At 43.8% G+C, this 22,982-nt stretch overlaps 1 protein-coding gene across 1 annotated transcript in view; it reads right to left on the reverse strand.

Moving 5' to 3' along the window:
• LOC145405390 (uncharacterized) overlaps window positions 1–22,595 on the reverse strand; it is a 38,896-nt gene extending 16,301 nt beyond the window's left edge. The window contains exons 1-2 of the mRNA XM_080276796.1: window positions 22,387–22,595; window positions 1,638–3,758 (exon numbers count right to left, since the gene is read on the reverse strand). Coding sequence (XP_080132922.1) covers window positions 1,638–1,700 — 63 coding nt within the window. The 5' untranslated portion in view covers window positions 1,701–3,758; window positions 22,387–22,595. The remainder of the gene's footprint in view (window positions 1–1,637; window positions 3,759–22,386) is intronic.
• Between the last annotated feature and the right edge of the window lie 387 nt (window positions 22,596–22,982).

Below are 22,982 nucleotides of genomic sequence, written 5' to 3' on the forward strand. Positions count from 1 at the left end.
TCTTATCTTCTCGCGTCTTGTATTTAATGGTAACCTTGATTAGTCATACTGCATGCTGAATAATACCTTCTGGCATTTCCGTGCATGGGACACATCATCACCCTTAGCATCATCATCACCATCATCATCATCACAGCCTTATTACTCACCAAAAGATGGAGTGGGTAAGAAACAAATAACAAGAATAAACACAAAAACGGGAGAACCATCAACAGAGTGTCTTGTGAAATGGGCTACACAATTATCCAAATATCATTCACAAACAATACCTCTGTAGCATCCTTTCACCTAACAAGCAATAATCATGACACATATTTTTTAGTATTTCTTCTTTCGAGATTCTCTTCACAAACATCAGTGAGATATAGCCATTTGTCCACTACCAAGGTCAAGAGTATTTCAAACATGAGTCGTCCATTTGTATCTCATTTATATATATATTATTTTTACCTCCTGTAAGTCACACACAGACATACTATATTCATCTACCTTTTTCTTGCTTTTCTATGCATCATCCCATTTTCAGACTTATTCACATATACCCTTTTCAGTGCCCAATTCGCATACAGTACATTCTCCAGACAAAACCACATCGTCAAAGCCATCATCCCCCTCACCCCCTGATCAATGGATATCCCTATGCCACATCTTTAAAGGAACTGTGATTCTTATTCTGTTCAGTCTATGCAACTGATATAACCTGCCAGCTCCGTTGTCCTGTTATTCAAACGACCCTTCACCCACTCCCCATCCACTGAAAAGGGGATGATGAAGTGCAGGAGGGTTATAATTAATATCAGCTTACAGTCTGCCGAGTTCACGTTCAGACGAAATGGGGCTACAAAAACAACAACAACATTCCAAATACTACTGCTCTCACTCTCGACTATTCCAAAGACGATATGGGTATACCGCACAAACAAATTTAATCTCTTTTAGCCTTCAGATTCGGTCGTTTCGTCCCAAGGCCTTCATAGAGCCATCCGCGCTTCTTCCGTGAACCTCTCTAGTCTTCACTTACTTTTCTATCACAGAACCGAGGTAGGCTACTTAACTTCTTCTACCAGTTCGTCTCATTCAACAGTACATCACACCGCAAGTCACCCTTTCTCTCAAGATCCATCACTTTACTTACATTTCCATATACTGTACTGTCAATCACTAACGCCCAAAACAAGAAAAAAAATCATAATTAGCAGGCGGCGCAGTCCCATCTCCATATTATCAATATGTGAATAATGTATCCCTCAGAGACTACACTCCTCTTTCCTTTAGTTTTGATCACTTTCCTTATCTTGTTTAAATACACAACAGTCATGGGACACAACACACCATTCTCACAGCAACACTGATAATGGACCGTTTGCTGACGTCTATCTACCCTTGGCTTCTCTTCTTTTTGTGGTTCATGTTCCGAAAAAAAGAAGCGTTTTGTTCTAGATCTCGTCACCCTCTATGTAGATGGGAAATATGTCTGGATCGATGATTATGAAAAATATATCCGTCTGAAAATAACAACTAGGAGAGTAAGTTGCCCAGCAAACAAAATAATTAAAGAGTAAAACTATATTGTACTCAGAAAAACAAAAAAAGATAATTCAGTAACTGACAAACAAAATGCCTATGAAATGACGTACCTGCACCTGAGTGACGAGGAAGGCGAGGACAAGGCTGAGGCACACCAGGACCCACGTCTTCATCTTGGGGTGCGAGGACGAGGACGAGGACAATGCCGAACCAAGCAGACGCCCAGATCTCCAACTTCGCCTTCCTTTCCCGCCAAACGAAGTGGAGGTCCAGACTTCTTTCAGTTACTTCTGCTGACTTGTCTAACTTGAAAGATGAAGTCAGAGGTCGCGTTTTGATATACTTTTTAATTTAGTCTTGTGCTGGGTGGTTCTGATGAGCTAATTTCGTATATCTTCTCCCTTTCTGATATATATATGAGAGGGGGGAGACACTGCTGCCCCCTGTGTGTAGAATATAGCAAGCGAGAAGCCACTCACTAGAAGCACCTCACATTATAGAGAACTTAATATAGAACTTCTGTTGTATATATTAATTCAGTAATATCTAAATAAGCAGACTAGTATAAATGCAGCGATGAGACGACTTTTTCTTCTATAACTGGTTAAATTAAAGCTTTTTCACATCATACACAGACCAGGTATATGGAAAGTGTTTTTAGGCGTCGCCATCTTTACTACACGTTATCCGAATATATTATGGATATAATGAATGCAATATATGTTTCACAGTGTCCTTAAAATTAAATAAATGCTTCCAGTTATCACTTACGACAGATTTTCCAAGTTCACGTAAAAGAAAACTTGATATATGAATATAATGGATATACATATATATATATTTTTAGAGTACCGTCGATCAGTCTGAATATGTATATTTTTATCTAGAATTTTCCCCTCCCTCTCTTCACTTTTTTTTTTTTTTCCTATCTCCACTTTCTTCTTAATTACGTCCCCCTTGCAGGTTTCCTCTCTCCGCTTATCTTCACCTGTTTCCTATTTTCAGTTTGCTCAGATGATGCCTTTCTTTTTATTTCCACATTTTCCTGTTGTCAGTTTCCTCCTGTCGCTTAATTCCACTCATTTGGACTTTTTAGTTTCCTATTTCCACTTTCGGTACAGAAGAATTAGCAGTAGAGTGTCGATTTATTCCACTCATTTAACCTCCTTTTCTTATTTCCACTTGCGGTGCAGAAAAATTAGAAGCAGAGGTGATGAGATGATGGGATGTACACAAACCACGAGGAGCTACGGAACTAAAAGCACTTAAGAGTGGCGGGTGTAAAGTGCTGGCGTGCGTTATAGCAGGGAGAATATACTCTTTTATATCTACTAGGTTACTATGGGTACTGGTTAGGGTGCGAGGTGAGGAGGGACGAGGGGAGAGGTGTGGCGGGGCGTGAGGAGAGGAGAGGAGTGAGGGGGTGAGAGGTGAGGCGCGATCTGGTGGGCGTAAATGTAACTGGATCGCCCTCTCGTCGCCCGGCTGTCAGGCTTGCAGGGATCATGCAGCCAATATATGCCTCTGCAGGGAGCTCGATCCTTCCTGTACAAGTCCCTCTTTTTAACCCACAGAACTTCAAAACGCTTATAGTTACATGTTTCAGCGGTGCACTACAGTTATACAAGGAAAAACCGTGAATTATCGAAGGACCACGAGCCACATGACTGGAATAAAGGAGATACGAGCCGATTTTAAAATATGCATTGACATGGGTAGATCAGTAGATGAAGCAGCTCTCCATAGTGTAGTGGTGCGGGGTGGCGTCCTTAAAGGGTGTACATTATGTGATGGCAGTCCAGTACATCTTAACTACAGGTGCCATGAAACTTTATTTTCTCCCAGTTACTACTTTTTCTCATCCAATAAAATATTCAGTGTTTTCCCTATTCTCAGTGTCTGTCAAAGCTTCTGATAGTTAAACAGATTCAATATCTATCACTAAAGCTTTGTTTTTCTATCATTAATCAACGTTGTCAGCTTTTTCAGTAACAAATGGATCCACTTTTTACCGTTAAGACTATTTCTTGTCAATAAAACAACACGTTTCTTTATTTCCAGTGTCATTCAAATATTGGGCTGGTAGTCAAACAGATCCAGGAATCCTAATAAAGCGTCATATCCGTGTTTTGTGACTGAGTGAAGAGATCCGTGAGAATGTCCTGGTGATTATTCTTACTGATGTGGCTCCGTCTTCTCCCCCACACCACCACCACCACTTTGGCCGACACCTGAAATGAAATAAAAATCAACTTTATTCCACTGTCCAAACAGATTAAATTACTGCCAAATACAGCTTTAGTAATTGCCCTCCACTAACCCCTTGAATATGATTACATTTTTTTCTTCTTCTCGCTATGGAAACTCGGATATAGAAAGATTTTTAAAGGAGACCTCTTGGTATTGATGAGGGACGTCTTCATGTGGTAGCGCTGATATAACTCGGCGGATCAACTGCCAGGTTGTACAAACGTCCCTCAGCTACTTTCCTATTCCCCCAAAAGAGGATGGTGGACTGCAGAAGGGTAACTTAAGCCTGAGGTCCACTGGGTTCACGTTTCAACCGAACTTGATCTCTTACAGTGGATGCGTAAATTAGCACTAACCCATCCACTTCGAAAAATCTCTGCTAAAGGAAATAAAATTCTCTCTCTCTCTCTCTCTCTCTCTCTCTCTCTCTCTCTCTCTCTCTCTCTCTCTCTCTCTCTCTCTCTCTCTCTGCCCTCAAATCCCTACTCCCACCTAATTCTGCCTATCAAAACTGAAGCAGAGGATATCCGCGGCCAGGTGGTGGGTGTGAGTTAGACATGGCGAAGATGTAAACAGGAGGGGGATGTGTGGGCCGATAATGGGGTACGCAGGGAGTAGTGGGGATGGAGGGTGATGTGGGGAATATAGGGGTGGAGAATAGGAGGAGGAGGGTAGGGGAATGAAGAGGGAGGGTAACGAATGTAGGGGGTGGGGATAGGGGAGTTTAGGGAGAAAGAGAAGGGGTGGAAATGTATGGGGAAGGGAAGGGCTGAGTGTGTGGGGAGAGGAAGGGGGTATATATGGAGAAGGTGAAGAGGGAGTGCGATAGGAGGGTTGGGGAGTGTATGGAGGGCGACGGAGGATGTGTTGGGGGAGAGGTGTTTTGGGGAACGGAGTGTGTTTAGGGGGACAGGGTTTATTTGTGGGGAAAGGAAAGAGGGAGCATAGTATCTGAGGTGGGAGTGAGTACGTGGAGAGGAGGATATGGTAGGGAGAAGGGAGAGGAAAGAAACTGTGTGTGTGGGGAGGGTGGCAAGAGGGAAGGGAATGTAGGTGAGATGAGAGGACAAGAGAAGAGGATGTGGAGAGAAGGACGAGGGTATGAGGGAAGAGAGAAGGAATGCAGGAAAGGGGAAGTGGAAGGGAAAAGGGGAGAGGGAAAGGAAAGGAGAAGGGGCCGAATCGTCGAGGAAGGGGCAAGAGAGAGAGAGAGACAGAGAGAGAGAGAGGGAGAGAGAGAAACAGTCGATTAGTCATTTAAATTAGCTATGACGAATGCTTACCTCATAACAGTAGGAGAAAAGATGGATTGTATAACATCCTCTCTTTCTTTCTCTCTCTCTCTCTCTCTCTCTCTCTCTCTCTCTCTCTCTCTCATAAACACGTCGTCCCAGTTTTCATAGCCTCCCCTCCACCAATCCCTGTATCCTTTTCCAACCACTGCTCTTCACATCAACTGTACAAGTGAAGATATAACAACACCAGAGTTTTTTCTTGGAGGGGGAGGGGGGGAAGAATGGATCAAAATTATGGTGGCCTCATATTCTGTGTGTGTGTGTGTGTGTGTGTGTGTGTGTGTGTGTGTGTGTGTGTGTGTGTGTGTGTGTGTGTGTGTGTGTGTGTGTGTGTGTGTTTCCTGTTAAACTACTGAAGGCCTTAAAGAGGATGGAGCGATGAGCTAATGCTGATTACTCTAGAACTGACCACTTGACAGCACAAAGAACTCCGAATACTGAGAGATGACACAGAAGGGACGAAGTGGACAGGAAATTTAGACTAGAAGAGACAGGAAATAACAGTTATCGCTGGCTTCAGGTTACCGTCACAAGCAGAGTAACATTCTTAGGCTCCTATGACTCACTCTCAGCTGAATAACTCTGTCTGGCGATTGCTGGGAAAGAATACTAGGAATGTCCCGATGATGACAGGGTTAATGGTGATGGTACAAACACTCACAGTCTCAGCTGAGTAATATCGTCTAGCGTTAGCTGGTGTTCAGTACTAGAGAAGATGGGACCACGAATGAGAGAGAGAGAGAGAGAGAGAGAGAGAGAGAGAGAGAGAGAGAGAGAGAGAGAGAGAGAGAGATTACATTTAACTCAAAACAGTAATCATTGGCAAAAAAGTTATTACCAATAGAACCCCGAAGCACACAAATATATATCACCGTATTCTAGTGAACTTAATACGATTTCTAACATTTCATCCTTAGGCTTAAAAAAAACCTTCATAATGTTCACATCATTTTAAAAGCCTCCACAATCTGCATTAACCCTTTCGTTACAGCAACAATAATTTCAATCCTATGCCCAGACGACTTCAATCAACTTATTTTTTTTTTTTTTTCCAGCTACGGGATTTAGATTTAGCTTTCATCTCCCACAGAACAGGAAGTCTTTCTTAAGCTGGATAAAATAGTGTGGAGGTTAGCAAGAATAGGATGAAAAAAAAATGTCGTTCTGCTGGAAGGTTAATGACATACAGAGAACATGAAAGTGCCATATCTTAAAAACAATACGGGTGAGAGAGGTGTTTCGCCAGACCGCTAACTTACCTAAATACGGCCCATATTATAGTGAGTTCAGGAGACTACAGCACCTCATCACTACCACTTTACTTCTCTGTATAGCGCGTTAGTATTCTCTTGTAAGTTATTTATGCAACCATGTCGACATTAAAATTACGTAATTAACACTAAAGAGATTATTAAGGTTAATTATGCAAAATAAATTGTTAAACAAAAAGCGTTTGGGAGCCTGCTAAGCGAATAAGAGTATGACCCACAGAGTAACTAGAGGTGGGTAGATCTAAGACAGCAGTGAGTGTAGACGGAACACGGAAGTGAGGGAAGTGTGCGTGGAGGGGGTAGGGGGAGAGGGAATGAATGGCGATGGTCAGGGAGGGATGGACGGGGACGGAGGAAAGGGGGAGACACAGGAGCATTTCCGTATAGTCTGCTGACTCGGGCAAGCTTGCACCACACACACACACACACACACACACACACACACACACACACACACACACACACACACACACACACTTCCTGTGGAGCCATAATGTGTCCTCCTGTCTCACATCACATCAACACATCACAACAAAGGCTGGGCTGCGAGTCATAACTGCATAATTACTGCCTACTTGGAATTACACCAGTACCAGGATATGACTGCGCTGTCCGAACGTCACATTCATTTCCACTGTAGTGGACACTGCTTTAAACCTTTCCAGCCCGGAGACCTCAGTTTCATTTTAATCATCCAACCTCCTATATTACCTGATATAAGATAGGCTTTTTGACCAGGAGGGGTTTGGTATAGCCTTTATAATCCTGTCACCACCAGGGAAATCTCCTAAGATTAATAAAATTATCGTCAGTCCTAAATGTATCATTAGTCACGATGGTGTGCCTAATGGTTAAGAATGGCTAACCTACCAGTAGTCACATCACAGAAATCCGCACTAAGACTGCAGATTCGACTGCCTATTCAATTTAACGCCCTCTTTCTGATCAAGAAGAACCTTCGATCCTCTCGTGTTTATTCTACGGTGGCTCATTAATGTACTAATAATGACAATGATGATATCAAGCCAATAGAGATCACTGCTCTCCACAGCACCTGACGCGGTGGTGAGTTCAACACACTCCTCTATTACATAACTGGCTCCGCGGTAGGTCTGGTCTCCTGGTCTGTGGTCCCAGGCAGCGCAGACCACTGTCGAACCGCGCACAGCCCCCATCCAGGCCCCACCACCGGCGCACAGCAGACAGTCGAGGGAACCGACGCAAGCAAACCCAGCCAAGACAGGGCAGACAGGCAGGTCAAGCATTCCAGCGCAGTGAAAATGTAATAGGTAGCAGGTGTTGTTGTCAGACGATCTAGCACGGGGACATCTCAACCAACGGGGCAGGAACAACTTGGAGCAGGGCAGGCCAATGCGGAACAAAGCAGGGGAATATGGGATAGGATAGGGCATGTAAAGGTAGTGTAGGGCAGGCAAGGTAAGCAGGACACGACAGCACACAAGGTAGGCAAAAGCAAGAAAGGTAAAACAGCACAGGGTAGACTAGGTAATGAATGGTATGGTGGGATAGGGTATTCATGGTGGTGTTGAACAAGGTGGGACAGGGCGGGACAAAGCACGACAGGAATGAAGAAAAGGGAAAAGTGACACAGAGATGAAGAAGGAAGAGGCACAGGCATGAGGAAGGCGGGACACAAGGGAGGAAGGGAGATTCATAAATACTGTAGATGACACTGGTAAGAAGAGATATACAGGGATGAGAAAGGACAGAAAGGAGAGGCATAAAGCGATAAGAAAGGGAGGAAGAGGCATACACAGTTGAGAAAAGGAGGAAGATACATATACGGACGAGAAAGGGAGGAAGTGGCATATAGGGATGAGAAAGGGAGGACGAGGTTTACAAGGATGAGAAAGTGAGTATAGGAAATATAGCGCTATATAGATAAGAAAGAGGGGAAGGGAGACACAGAGATGTAAGAAAGAAAGGGAGGAAAGGAGAGGCATAAAAAGGTGAGGGAGGGAGAGGTATACAAGGATTAAAAAGAGAGAATTAGTGAGAAAACTGAATACCAAACGCAAGAAGAAGCAAGCAGAAGTGAAGGAAGGCGAGGGAGGGCAGATCAAGGAATGCAGGAAGGCATAAGAAGAGTACTTGACAGGCAGGGCATGCAAGAGGGCAGAGAATGGTAAGAAAGGGCAGGCAAGGGACAGTGAGAGGCAATGAAAGGTAGGCGACGAGCAGAGTAAGGAGTAGGGCAGAGCAGGGCAAGGAAGGGCAGTGAAGGACAAGAGGAGCGAAAGCAAGGTACACAAGAGGTCAAGGAAGGTCAAGGAAGGGCAGCGAAGGATAAGGTATGCAAAGGGGCAGAGTACAGCAAGGAAGGGCAGGGAAGGAAACGACATGTGAAAGGCAAGGTAAGCAAGAAGACAGGGAAGGGCGAGGTATACATAAGGTCAAGGAAGAGCAAGGAAAGGCAGGGAATGGTTCGGTATGCAAAAGGGTATGGTAGGGTATGGAAGGGCAGGGTGCAGGAGGGTAGCGGTGGGGAGGGACAAGTGAAGCCTCAGGGAACAAGTGTGGACCCTGGATTACACTCACAGGTGGAGAGAGAGAGAGAGAGAGAGAGAGAGAGAGAGAGAGAGAGAGAGAGAGAGAGAGAGAGAGAGAGAGAGAGAGAGAGAGAGAGAGAGAGAAAGGTGGAGAAAGTAAGAGAACATATGTAGGGAAGAAGGAAGGAAGAAGCAGGGAGGGCAGAAGGAGAGAAAGAGAGAGAAGTATAAAGGAAGCAGGAAGAAAGAAAGATATAATAAAAACCAACAAAGGAAGAAGGGGTATGAAAATAAGAAAAAGTGGGGAGCAAGAGGAATTAAAGGAAAAGCAAGCAGGAAGAGAGGTGAAATGCACTGGAAGTACAGAAAACGAGAATGCGAAAGAAAAACATACACATGGAGACAGTTTAAACCTTTCGGCATCGGGGTTTACATGAGAGAGAGAGAGAGAGAGAGAGAGAGAGAGAGATGATATCCTACTCTGGCCTCTCATCTACTACAGGCCCGTCTTGTACCCAATGTTTTGTACCTCCTCTCCCCCCTCCCTGCAACACCCCGGGCTCGTGCATAAAAGAGAGGCTCACATACACGCTACAGAATACAGGTGGAGGCTACAGAATACAGGCGGTGGCTACAGAATACAGGTGCAGGCTACAGTATACAGGCCCAGACTAATGAATACAGGTGCAGGCTACGGTATACAGGCCCAGACTAATGAATACAGGTGCAGGCTACAGTATACAGGCCCAGACTAATGAATACAGGTGCAGGCTACAGTATACAGGCCCAGACTAATGAATACAGGTGCAGGCTACTGGCAGAGGTGTGGGCGCGAGGCAGAGCTGGAAGGTAGGGAAGAGAGACAGGAGTGAGGGACAGAGGTAAAGGCAGGTCCGGTGGCGTGATGGTCGGTATTATACTGACGGGCTAGTGTTTGTCTTTACGTATTCATAACAACAACAAGAACAGCAATAACAGCAGCAGCAACAACAACAACAATAACAACAATAACAACTACAGCATCAGTAACAACACCAGAAAATAACACAAGCAACAATAACAACAAAAACGATAACAATAACAACAACAACAACTATAGCAAAAGCAACAGTAACAACAAACATTACTCTCTCTCTCTCTCTCTCTCTCTCTCTCTCTCTCAAACCTTTTCAACTTTACAACCCGCGAGGATATAATCTTTACTTCATTCTTGCCGACCCCATATGATTTTTTTGTCAGCTTAGGAAACACTTTAAACTAGAGAAGTTAAATATAGCCATGACAAACCTTTCCATCACCAGGCTGCTCTCATAAGCTAAATATATTCGTCAATAGTACACTTACTCTACCCTGGAAAAGATCCCTACCACCTTTCAGCTCAGGTGGTGGGTTATACTGAAGGGTTGAATTGACTGGCAACCATGATAACTTATTGCTCTCCAGTAGCTAAGGCTCACTGAATTTAATACTACTACGAGTAATTAGTAACGTTGTGGCATGAGACAGTTCCGCAATATGAAAACAAACCGCCTACAGTTGGTAAGAGTATAAAATAAAAATGACTTGCTTTTGAGGTTAACGTTTTCTATTCCACATTTCTGCATCAGTCCACATCTATAACTCAGTATATACCGGTGTATAAGCAACATTACTTAGAACGCCTCGCTAATTACCTCTTATATTTGATTGCATCTTTAAATTCCAGTCATCTTTAGCATTAGAACTCCCAAGCACCTTCTGCACTAATTTTCCCTTCTTTCTCTCTACTTCTTTCACATCGGTTTTTCTACTTTTTATGCCCCTCACCCCCCCCCCTTTTTTGGGCCCTAACTTTTTTTGGTCCATCTCACTATTTTTTTTTTCTGCTGCCTCTTTCTCTCTCTCTCGCTCATCCTCTTATGTCTATCTCCCCTAAGCTGTCTCTCTTAAGCACTTATGCCTAACTCATTTTTTCTGCCACCCGCCTTTTTTTTTTTTTCTCTCAATCTTTTTTTTTTTTTTTTTTTGTCTCCCAGCCTTCCTCAACAGCTTTATCACTTCTCCTTCCCTTCTTCGTTTTTATCGAAAGTTTCCCTTATTCACTGCCCACCCTCTTTCATTGCATATATCATCATATCTACACCTATTTCAGCCTTCGTTCTCCCACTCACATTCCTTTCAGAACTTTTTATATCATTCTTCAGCTTTTCTTGTCAGATTTTTCCCCTTTTCCTTCTCTTTCTTTTGTCATTAATTCTCTCTTTCATTTCGACCCTTTTTCTAGGCCTATTCCCTTCACCTAAAGCTGTTTTTCATACTTTTCTGCCGCTCCCTTATACTCTTTCTTTCGCCATTTCACTTCTCTAAACTCTTTGGCCTTTTTTTTTTCTTCTCTTCTTCTCTTCTTTCACTCATTCTCTTATTCAGTGTCTCAGCTGTTTACCTTCCTCTAGCTGCTTACCTTCGCTTTCCTTACTCGGTCTTCAACTAATTAACTTGTTTCCGCCTTCTCTTATACTCCTTCCTAGACCTTCCTCCTCGCCAGCAGTCCCTGTCGCCACTGCATCAACCGTACCCTAATTCCTCTACCTCTCCTTCACCCAGCGTCAAAAATGGAGGGAAAGGGGCCGACTATATATACGCGCCGCGATAAACCCGTCTGCAGGAAGCGATCACTCACTCAAACTTTTGCTTTCACGTACGTATTTCAGGATTATGATCATCATGTACGGGTCTCCGCATCGCCATATAAGCGACTATATAGGGATGGGGTGCATGTTAGGAAAATCTATATATAAATGAATGGGGAGTATTTATGGAACACTGGCCATTTTTACGGGAAGCGTCACGGCAGATTTTGGCGCCAAATGAGGTTCACCAGTTTTTTTCCACCCGGTCTTCCCTGCCGTCTGTCTCCGCCCACTGCCCTGCCACTCACCGTCGACTATATACTCCATCAACGTTCCTGCTTAAGCTATTTCTGCCTCCAGCCTTCCAATCGTGTTAGCTTTTTACCCCTACTCGCCTCGCTTCGCTGTCTCTGACACTCGGCATTTTTGACCTCTGAATGTTGGGTCTCCGCCATATCAGCATCATAATTCCACCTCTAATGCTCTAATTAATCTTTCCAACTACGTACCCTTCTAACCAAACCTCCCTGGTTCCTGTCTAAGGACAATTTTAGCCCCCTGAATCTGGTGAGGCTTTTCTTTAGTATACTGTAATTTAGCTGCTATCTATGAACTTACTGAACTTGTGAGAGCATTCTATTAGTGAAATAGTTAATGAAACTACATTCAGTTCTTCTAATTAAAAATATATATATATATTTCTAAAGTAAATAAAATCGTCTGGAGATGACGATTCACCTATTAACTGAGCAAATGATCACCCAACTAAGCTATTCTCAATCCAACTCTTTTATTACTAATGTAGTTTCAAATAGTATTCAGACCAGTCTCTCCATCTACTTTTCTAAGCTATTTTAATACCCCTCTCTGACTCATTCACCAGGCAACCAACGATCAGACTGAGATATTTCCCTGGCCAGTCTCAAATCTTTGTGCTTATCCACCATCTTCAACATTCTCCCAGCCTCTCATTCACGCCTCCGCCTCTCAATATAGCGAAGGTCACTGTACAGCGGGAAGTTTAGTCTGCATTTATAAATTTTCTTGTACTTAACCTCTCATGTTTGATTGCTTCGTTCCTCCAACTATTCAGCTTTTTGGGTACTTCCCGCAGCGAACGGGTAAATGAAGGATATATCTAAATTCTCCTTTCTCCAAAGCTGATTATAACAGTCAGGAGAAAACAATAATAAAATAGAAAATATGGCGCTGGATCAAAGATGTTAAGTAGTGATCGTATATATACTGATACAACCAAACATTTTACAACCAAGCTACAGCTAATATCGAAACGAAAAAAAAAAAAAACACACGTAAATATCTATGGCTATGTGTTTATTTACATCCTTCATGAACACGGTCTCAGGTCTTGCCACAACTCGTTCTATGCGTCTTTGGATATTTCACAGCATAACTTCCTTACCGATTTATTCTGTTCATTATACCTTGATATCCTCTTATATGGTGCTGATGTAAACTAAGTCGATACAAATAACATACAAAAGAATACCCTTTGCAAAGAATACCCTATGCAAACTACGAAGCCCCTTGAGCTATCCAGAATACTACCCATCTTGCATCAGACGACCACCTACGACGAGGGTGACGACGCTGCGAAGAGGAACGACTTTGACGACTGCAGAACGGTTATGGTACGATGGTGACTATTAGAAGACGAAATGAATCCTGGTGGTCGTTGAGAAAAGTGGTAAATAACAACTGAGGCAGGAAAAAATAATGAGATGATAAGTGTGTGGTAGCTTGGTTTTGCTTTCGTTTAGATTCTCCCTCCCTCCCTCCCTTCCTTCCTCCCCCCCCTCTCTCTCTCTCTCTCTCTCTCTCTCTCACTTGCACTTTCTTTATCTCCACAAGTGTGCGAGTGAACAGTATTCCGCAAGTGTACAGTAAATGCAATCTTTCCTACCCCCCGTTCTCGTCCTTCCTTTCTCAACACCGGAAGTATGTGTATGCTCTCTCTCTCTCTCTCTCTCTCTCTCTCTCTCTCTCTCTCTCTCTCTCCAACACATGTGCCTTTACCTGTTCAACAAGTGTGCGGCTCCACAGCATTCCATAGGTGTATCCCCCTCCCCCTCCCTCTCTTCTTTTTGAACACTTCAGGCATGTGTATTCTCCGTCTGTCTGTCTCTCTGTCAGCCTCTCTCTCTCTCTCTCTCTCTCTCTCTCTCTGATACTGTACTTCTGTTCCACGCACTCTGATTTTCCCATCCCATCGAATACTTCCTCTATTTCTCTCACTCACACAAGCTCACCACTGTCTCTCACCCCGGTCACTCGCCTCCCCCATCAACTCCTCTCCTCTGTCACCTACTCCCTTTCCCTCCCACCAACTCCCCCTTCCCCCTCACCAACATCTGCTCTCCTCCCTCTAACTCCCACGACTCCCACTCCTCTCCCATTAGCTCCTCCTCCTCTCCCACCAACTCCCACTCCCCTCCCACCAGCTCCCCCTCCCGTCCTATCTTGGCTACTTCCCCTCGCCTCCCTTCTCAGAAACTACACTTCCTCTCCCTTCCTCTCCCCTCCCATTCACTCCCCTTCCCCTCACCTCTCATCCATTCCCCCTCCCCTCCCTTCTCTCCCCCATTCTCGTCCACTCCCTCTCCCTTCCCCTCCCGTCCACTTCCTCTCTCCTGCCCCCCCCCCCTCCAGTCCATTCACTCCCCCGTCTCCTCCTTTCTCAGCTACTTCCACTCTCATCCCCTCCCACCAACTCTCCTCTCCCACCATCTCCCCATCCCCTCCCCCTCTTCTCTCCTCTCCCAGCCACTCGCTCTCTCCCGTCAGTCGTAGTGCCAATGTCTAATATAGTATAGCTCGCCCCATACAAAAAAGTAAGAGAGAGAAAGAGAGAGAGAAAGAGTTATCCTTTTCTTCACTTTCGGCACCAACCAGTTTTCTGAATGAACACACAGACCGACTTCAATGTTCACTCTATCCCGAACACACCAGACCGACTTCACTTCACACTACCCCGAACACACCAGACCGACTTCACTTCACGCTACCCCGAACACACCAGACCGACTTCAATCGTCACTCTTCCCCCGAACAAAGCATTAAGTCTCACGATAAAGGTACTAAGACATTGTGCACAAATATAACAATAAACTCCCTTTTCTAACTAATATTGATTTTTCCTCTTACTCTTCCTGCTGAGAAAAACGCTATCTTAACTACGAGATGATAATAATTGTAAGTCATTTTAAGAATCTCCCCTAGGAAGTGCTATCCGTTTCCAAATACCCTAGTAAGGTGGAGTCTTATGGAGGGACTGACTATCAAGCGTTCCCTAGGTGCGTGTGTGTGTGTGTGTGTGTGTGTGTGTGTGTGTGTGTGTGTGTGTGTGTGTGTGTGTGTGTGTCAGGCTGGAGGACATGTGTGGTGGTGGGTAAAAGCGGTAAATGGCGTGTGGTGTTTGTGGAAGTGAAGGTGATGTGTAGGGAACGTGGTGCGACGTACAAGTGAAGGTCGTGAGATGTGGTTGCTATGATGCGGTGTTGTTTGGTGTGGCGTGGTGCGGTGTGATGTGGTGTTGTGCTGTGTTGTGTGGTGTGGTGTTGTGTTGTGTTGTGTTGTGTGGTGTGGAGTTGTGTTGTGTTGTGCTGTGTTGTGTGGTGTGGTGTGTGGATGTGAAGGTGGCATGTGGTGTGTGTGCTGTGCTGTGAATGAAACTTAAGGTGGTATGTGGCGTGTGGTGTGCAGGGGTGAATGTGGTAAGGCGTGATGTGGTGGAGTATAATGTATGAAGGTGAAGGTGGTGTGTGGCGTGGTCTGTACTGTTTTGAGCAGTATGTGTAGTGTTGTGTGGTGAATGAAAGCGAAGATGGTGTGATGTGGTAGGTAGTATGGTGTGGTGAGTGGTGTGGTGTGTTGCGTGGGCAGTGCGGGAATGTGGTGGCTCCAGGCATTCTCACGGACCCCCACCTCCTCGTTAAGGTACCCCCCCTCCCTTTACCTCACCGCTCCCTCTCCTTCCCCTATACCTGTAAAAGCACATATACCCCCTCCCCCTCCTCTCCCCTACCCCTCAGACAGCACATGTACCCCCTTCCCTCCTCCTCTTTCTTGTTTTGCTTGTTTTCCTTGTTGCGGTGGAAGATGTTTTGCATGTTTTGTTGTTTGTACTGTTGCATTCGTAGTGTTTTTTTTATTTTGATGTTTTCTGTAGGTTTAGTTATCGTCTTTGTAGGCTGCTTTTGCTTTCATGCCTGTTGCTTAATAACTTTTGTAAACTGTAGCTGTCGTTCTTGCGGATACTGTACTTCTAGCTGCGGCTTTGTATGCTTCTGTTATTTTTGTACTTCTGCTCCTTTAAAAGTATTATTGCTATACTTCTAGTTGCTATTAGTGTTGCTGCCATTGTAGTTTTTTTTTTTTTTTTTTTTGTAGTTGCTGTTGTGTCTGTTACCTGATGATTTTGAAATTTTATCAGTTTTTGGCACCAAACATACATCGCGTACACTTTTCCATCTTTTTATGTGTCTGTCACATGCACGTCAGACACACCCAGAGTAAGTACAAAACCTGAAGTACACATGTCGTTGATGGGTTTACATGGGGTTCTCTCTCTCTCTCTTTCTTACTTTGGAATATTCGTCAGTGGCCTTATTCATTAGACTTGGTACTCCTCTGTTGAGCAAAAAGAAAAAGAAAATCATAAATTCACATCTGATTTGCCTTTCTGATCCTACAGTCTTTCTTTTTGCTGAGCCATGAATATTTGCACAGTGTATATTATTGCACCATAAATATCTAACCCTGAGCATTTTATTACCTCTTCCAAACACCTTGTGACTTTTACACCTTGATATTTTCTCAGACGCAAAACTATGTTGATATTATGAAGATGTAAAGCATATGAGAGAATTCTGAGGTAAAATATCCAGATTAAAATACCAAGGAAATGGTATTACGAAGTCTCCTATGACAGTCTGAATACGCCTCTATGTGTCTGGCCACGATTGTATTAGTGAAGCTCCTGAACCTACTGGATTGTGTACATTTGTGAGTTTTATGCTTGTCAGGCCATGATTGTCCAGTCCTGTGAACGTTATCAAAGAACTGCGTGACGTTATTCTCTCTCTCTCTCTCTCAAGACTTCCCCCAGGTGCTCGCATAGGCCTATCCCGTCAGTGTGTGTATGTGTGTGGGGAGGGGTGTGGGTGTGTGGGGGTGGGGGTGTGATAGCCAAGCTGATGATGTGGCTGGGTGTGGCAGGGCTCGCTGGCATTTGGGGGTAGGTGAGGCTTAGGCTGGTTTCCGTGTCGTTAGGTGTAGGTGGGTGTAATTCTGGGTGGGTGTGGTATAGGGCGGCTTTCGGTGTAATTTGGGTCGGGTGTGGTTGGGGCTGGTTTCCGCGTCGTTGGTGTAGATGGGTGTGGTGTAGGTTGGTTTCTGTGTAATCAGGTGTGGGTGTTTGTAGTTTGGGGTTGGGTGTGGTTGGGAGTTGTTTAGGTTGGTTTATATACATTCAACAGAGAGAGAGAGAGAGAGAGAGAGAGAGAGAGAGAGAGAGAGAGAGAGAGAGAGAGAGAGAGAGAGCACCGTCACGATAATGAGTGGGGCAAACCAGGACTGTGTATGAACAATGGTAATGGTGGGGGGCCCGCATGTCAACACACACACACACACACACACACACACACACATACACACACACACACACACACACACACACACACACACACACACACACACACACATGGGCCAGACTCCATGGAGATTGCACTTACAACAATACACACAACTCTCCCTCTGTATGATTGGTACTCCAGCATACAAACATGCAAAAATTTTGTTACACACACACACACACACACACTCTCTCTCTCTCTCTCTCTCTCTCTCTCTCTCTCTCTCTCTCTCTCTCTCTCTCTCTCTCTCCTATGTATGAACGTATGCATGTATGTATGTATGTATGTACGTATGTATATATGTATGTATCAATCTATCAATTACTCTCTATCTCTCCACAGGTGTCTATCTTTTAGGGCTGCTATTTTCAAACCTTACCCAAATATATATTCAGAAAAGTCTTAAAACTGATACACACAAGCACACAGCCACACAAAAACACACACGTGTGTCGCGTTAATAGCTTATAAAAAACAGGATGTTTTGGGCAATTTATTTTTACGCGGGAATGAGTGGTCATAATCATAAAATTTGTAAAAGTTTGTGTCCATCTCGAGGGGAAAAGAAGGAAATAAGAAAATAAATAAATAAATAAATAAATAATAAAGGTGTGTCATCTCGAGATGCCTGGACAGTGCTTAACTCCTTCAATATGATTTTCTTTCTTCTGGCTACCTGCAGACGATTTTATTCAGCTTCGGAGAGTCTTAGTGAACTGGAGAGATTAGGTCCAGCCTTCAATAGCGCCATCAGTTTGAGACGTCTTCCCTAAACTGCATAAAAGCGTCTGGAGGTGGCAATAATAAGTAAAATTAAGACATTATTTTACTGAAAGAGTTAATGGGTCTTGCGAAGGTTCTGTTCTTAATCCCTTCATTACGAGATTTCCCCAAATTGAATTAAATCGTCTGGCAGAAGCAAGAATAAATGTATGGAGCCATTGTACTGAAAATTATCGTATTTTATGTTACTGTTAAACCATCTGACGATTTTATTCATCTTTAGAGAGACTTTTCGAACATGAAGAACTGAATATAGTCTTCATTCACCCCTTTACTACCAGTTCACCAGTTGTTCTGTATGAATCAATCCGCTGGACGGTAGGAAGATTAGAGAAAAAAATATACATCATCGGACTGGATGGGTTAAATGTGGATAGCCTCCATGTCCCGTTACACACTGCATTCACCAACGAAAGGGAGCAGCCACACAAGTTTAACTGTCACCATGAGTTTCACAAGTTGCTGTTAGAAACTGGGAGTCTAATGACACTTTAATGATCCATGTTTTAATTCTTGCCAGTCATCGTCATCTATACTGTAATCTTGTTGTCAAACTATATTGTTCAGGTTAGGGGAGATTTTTCCGTAGCGAAGGGGTTAATAAAAGGCTTATCTAACTACTCTAGTTCGAAAAGTCTGTCCTTAGCTGAAAAAAAAAGAAAATCGCCGACAGACTGCATGAATAAAATTTAAATGGTGTCGCTCGGCTGACGGGGCCAGGAATAAATCCATGGCCGTCAGAAGCAGGAAGAGAGGATGAATTATAAGGTTTGATCCAGAGGTTACAGGCTGTGTAGGCTGCAGGGTCGTATTCAAATTGCTTGGGAGACTTAGTAACACCTCCTCCTCAGCCATCTATTTTGCACATCACCTTACTAATTCTCTTGTGCGTTACTGAGGCAAATTAAATAGATACTAGAAATATTTAATATTGCAGTGAATACCAAGGCGTAATATGTGTAATCGTTGAGGAAAAGGACCTACGAAATCTCATATGAACCAAGAATACGGTCCACAGTAAGTACAGATACGTCGAGATTTTTAAGTCTGGTTAAATTGTAACTGAAAAATAATTTGTCAAATGTTTCGCTGTCTCTGGCAGTTCTAACAAAACCTTTGGCATTGAGGCCAAATAATGGTCCGATGTGATTCACGGACACTGAGACAGCATACACAGTGCGTTGCTACAGAGTTGATCGATTCTGATTGTATACTGAGAGGTAATCATAACTAAATTAGATAATGATAGCTCTAACAAAGGCGCAACTCTGTACTGCGCTATTAACAACCGATTGTTGCACAGATCCTTGAACATGCTTTCACTGTTACCCTCAGTTTTTCGTTCACGTTTTTAAGCAAATTTGCCAATGCTGCTGGTTGCATTTTTATCCTTAACTTTAACATATAGATTAAGTTTGTTAGTTATGACCTTCATTACAACAAACAGCCAATAAAGGATTAACAGGTTTGCTGCTGTTTACTTTCCTTTATACTCCTTTGTATTCTTAAGATGCAACAGGAATGCCTAAAGATTCTGTTACTGAGGCCTGCCCTTACAGGACACAGCGTCAGGCAATGATATATAGGTAAGACATTAGTTACGAACTGTTACCAGTACTACAACTACAACTACTAATACTACTATTACTACCACCACCACTACTACTACTACTACAACTACTATTATTACTACTACTTCTTCTTCTTCTACTACTGCTACTACTACTACTATTACTGCTACAGTTACAGATACTTTTACGACTACTCGATACAAGAATACTGTGCTATACTGGTGGAGTGAGGCGGGAAAGGGGTACATAGTACAGTTAGTTAGTACGCCATCACATCTGTCTGTCTGTCTGTCTGTCTGTCTGTCTGTCTGTCTGTCTGTCTGTCTGTCTGTCTCTCTCTCTCTCTCTCTCTCTCTCTCTCTCTCTCTCCGTGGATATATGTGAACGCGTGACATACTTTCACCATGAAAGAATGCATTGTAGGTGCAGCACAGAATATGGTGTGTGTGTGTGTGTGTGTGTGTGTGTGTGTGAAGAATCAAAGCAGAAAGATATGTGATATCTATCAATGATGATGGTCCTTATTAATTTTCAGTACCGGTACTGAAAAATGATCCTTTAAAATCTTACAAAGCTGCTGTTGATGTACATAATTTTCAGCTTTAACCAAAATAGAAGCCAATGCATAAAATTTCTCTTTATTCCTTTTCCCGACATCCTAAGGCAGTACAGTGACTCATTAAGTATACAGTATCAAAATCTGATGAATTCCCGTTCGATCCCAAGTGAAGTTCATACAATAGCCCAGGTGAACTTCATATAATAATTTACAGCACGGTCTGACTTATGATAATATGAAGTACTGTCCTTATCAATATGGTACTGGGTGCTTTTACTGCTCCTGCTGGACAAGTCAACTTTGATTTAAATAATCCATCTAATTCCTTTTCATTATTTTCCCTTTCCCTGCCTCTTCCACTGCCCCTGTCCTGCATCAGTCCATTCGTTATCCCCTGTTTTTTCGGGGGAATTAAAGTCAGACCGCTGATGATTTTAATATTCATTTCTACATGTATTCCCTCACCATGTTCCGTCAGGTCATACACCCCGTCGTGACTGGTGCATGTACTGCCCCTCAATCAAACCCCGGTCAGACCCTCAAGCCCCACAACCGCAGGTCTAGGCTTCCCTCCCTCCCCTACCCCCCGACCTCACTGCATCAGCCTTCTCCCCCCACCGCCCTCCAGTTCTTCTCAACTTCAGGCCCTCTATACCTCCCACCCTCACCTCCCCAGCCTACCTCCCTCGTTCCCTCAACATTTCAGATATCCTTCGTTACCTTAACTTCTTAAACATTCTGTCTGTAACCCACAGAATAGATTTCTTAGTTATAATCTATCCTGCAATAAACAACCTCGAAAGGGCCAATGAGCCTGTCGCTGTTTGCTTTCCTTTGTAATTGGCACCTACTTCCCATCCTCACCTCCTCATCCTCCCTCCCTCCCTCCCTTCAACTCTCACCTTATCCCTCCCTCCCTTCAACTCTCACCTTATCCCTCCCTCCCTTCAACCCTCACCTTCTCATCCCTCCCTCCCTCCCTTTAACCCTCACTTTCTCATCCCTCCCTCCCTTCAATCCTCACCTCCTCATCCCTCCCTCTCTCCCTCCCATCTTCACCGTCTGTCTTAGGGCTTCTTTAGCGTAGCATGGGGGGTCTAGAGGCAAAAATAGACGTAAAGTCTGTGGACAACTTAGCTCATCTTACCACTGTCGTGTTTTACTTTGATCTTTTAATTGGTGGGACTCAGGCAATAATCTCTTTAATAATCCGAACTAAAATCACAGCTGCATGCATGCTGTGGTGGGCGATATGAATCCTACCTGTAGCACCAAAGAAATGACTGATATTTCGGACTCGTTGCCCCGCCCGCCACTAAAAACAAGCAGACCCGTATCCCTCTACCCACACGCGGCGTCGGGTGTGATTTTCAGTGAATAGAATCATTATATATATATATATATATATATATATATATATATATATATATATATTGAAAGTTAATAAGGGTAACTATGCTAACTACTAAATCAGCGGGGTGGAAGCAAGCAGGCAGGCATGGATGGGAGTGTGAGTGAGCGTGAGTGTTGCGGTGGTGGTAATGAGAGCAGCGACCCGTTGTGTGATGCTCCAGTGGCGATACGGTAGTGGCGGTGGCACAGTGCTCTTTGGTCCTATACGGCTAACATCGCACACTACAGTCGCGACAGATGCAGCATCCGGCTGAACATTACCAATGATTCCAATACAATAATCATATATACATACATACACACCACAAACACATACACAGAGATACTGATAAACACACACACACACTCAGAGAGAGAGAGAGAGAGAGAGAGAGAGAGAGAGAATTAATTCTTATGCGGGTGTACTTAATAATACAAAATCACAATACTTTGCTTTTTCCTCTCTTGTTGTAATGACCGAATCAGCATTTAAATATTAACAGTTAAAGGATTAACAGTAAAAATGTAAGCATACACTGCTCGCAATGTATGGAGTCTTGCAACATGTATAAAATATCTCTAGATTAACTCCATCGTTGCCATGGACTCACCTAGGCAATTCATTCAGGCTTACACAAAAGGATTCGGTTAAACTGGTAGAAATTCGTGCCGTTAAGAGTTAAACTGAAAGTATTCGAAGTATTAAATATAATAAGTAATCAAACCCAAACATTTCGCCAATACTTTTGCACGAGCACTCCACACAATGCCACCGACTCGATCAGTATAATATTCCTTTATTTCTCTTTCTGGGGTCGGCGTCTGAAGTCACTGGTGGTCACAGTGGCGGGGTTAATCACGGCCTCCGTTCCCACCTGCATTTGTGGAGTCAACAGGATGTAGGCACGGGAAATTAGAGCAAAATATGAACCCAAAACATCAACACACTTCCGCTCTGCACTCACCCAACTTCATCACGTTGCTAGCTTCGTGTGAATTACGCTGATTTGCTGAGAATTTCTCTCGCATTTTCACACAAGCTGGGGAATCAATTATAACCTTTCCACTGACAACTGATAACTGCTGGTGGTTGTGCGGGAAAGTGTGGGTGATGCTGGTGAATGGGGGTGTGACAGTCGGCGTGCGCACCGGTCTACCAGCACATCTGCCACGACCTCCCCCACCGACGGCCAGAGAGCTACTACCTGCCTTCCCAACACCACCACTCTTACCCTCTGCCACCCCTGCCGGCCAGCAGGGAACGCGTGGCCGTGGCAACTGTAGTAGTAATGTGCCAGGGTTGCCAGCCAAGGAGCACTGTACTGTGACGTACTGCACGTTATAGAACCATGTATTTTGATTTCATAAAGTCGTGGTGTTCAGAATGTCATTTACACCTGTTCCTTCTAGGTAAGCCATATCTAGGTATAATTCTTCCATTACAGAATAATGTTTTGGTGAGGTCAGCAAGTAACACACACACACACACACACACACACACACACACACACACATTTTTTTTAAATTGAAGATGAACACAGGACGGAAGAACAAATTGAAT

This window comes from Coenobita brevimanus, chromosome 66 (genome assembly GCF_032717465.1).
Source record: "Coenobita brevimanus isolate Jiangsu-jjx chromosome 66, ASM3271746v2, whole genome shotgun sequence".
NCBI classification, from domain to species: Eukaryota; Metazoa; Arthropoda; class Malacostraca; order Decapoda; family Coenobitidae; genus Coenobita; species Coenobita brevimanus.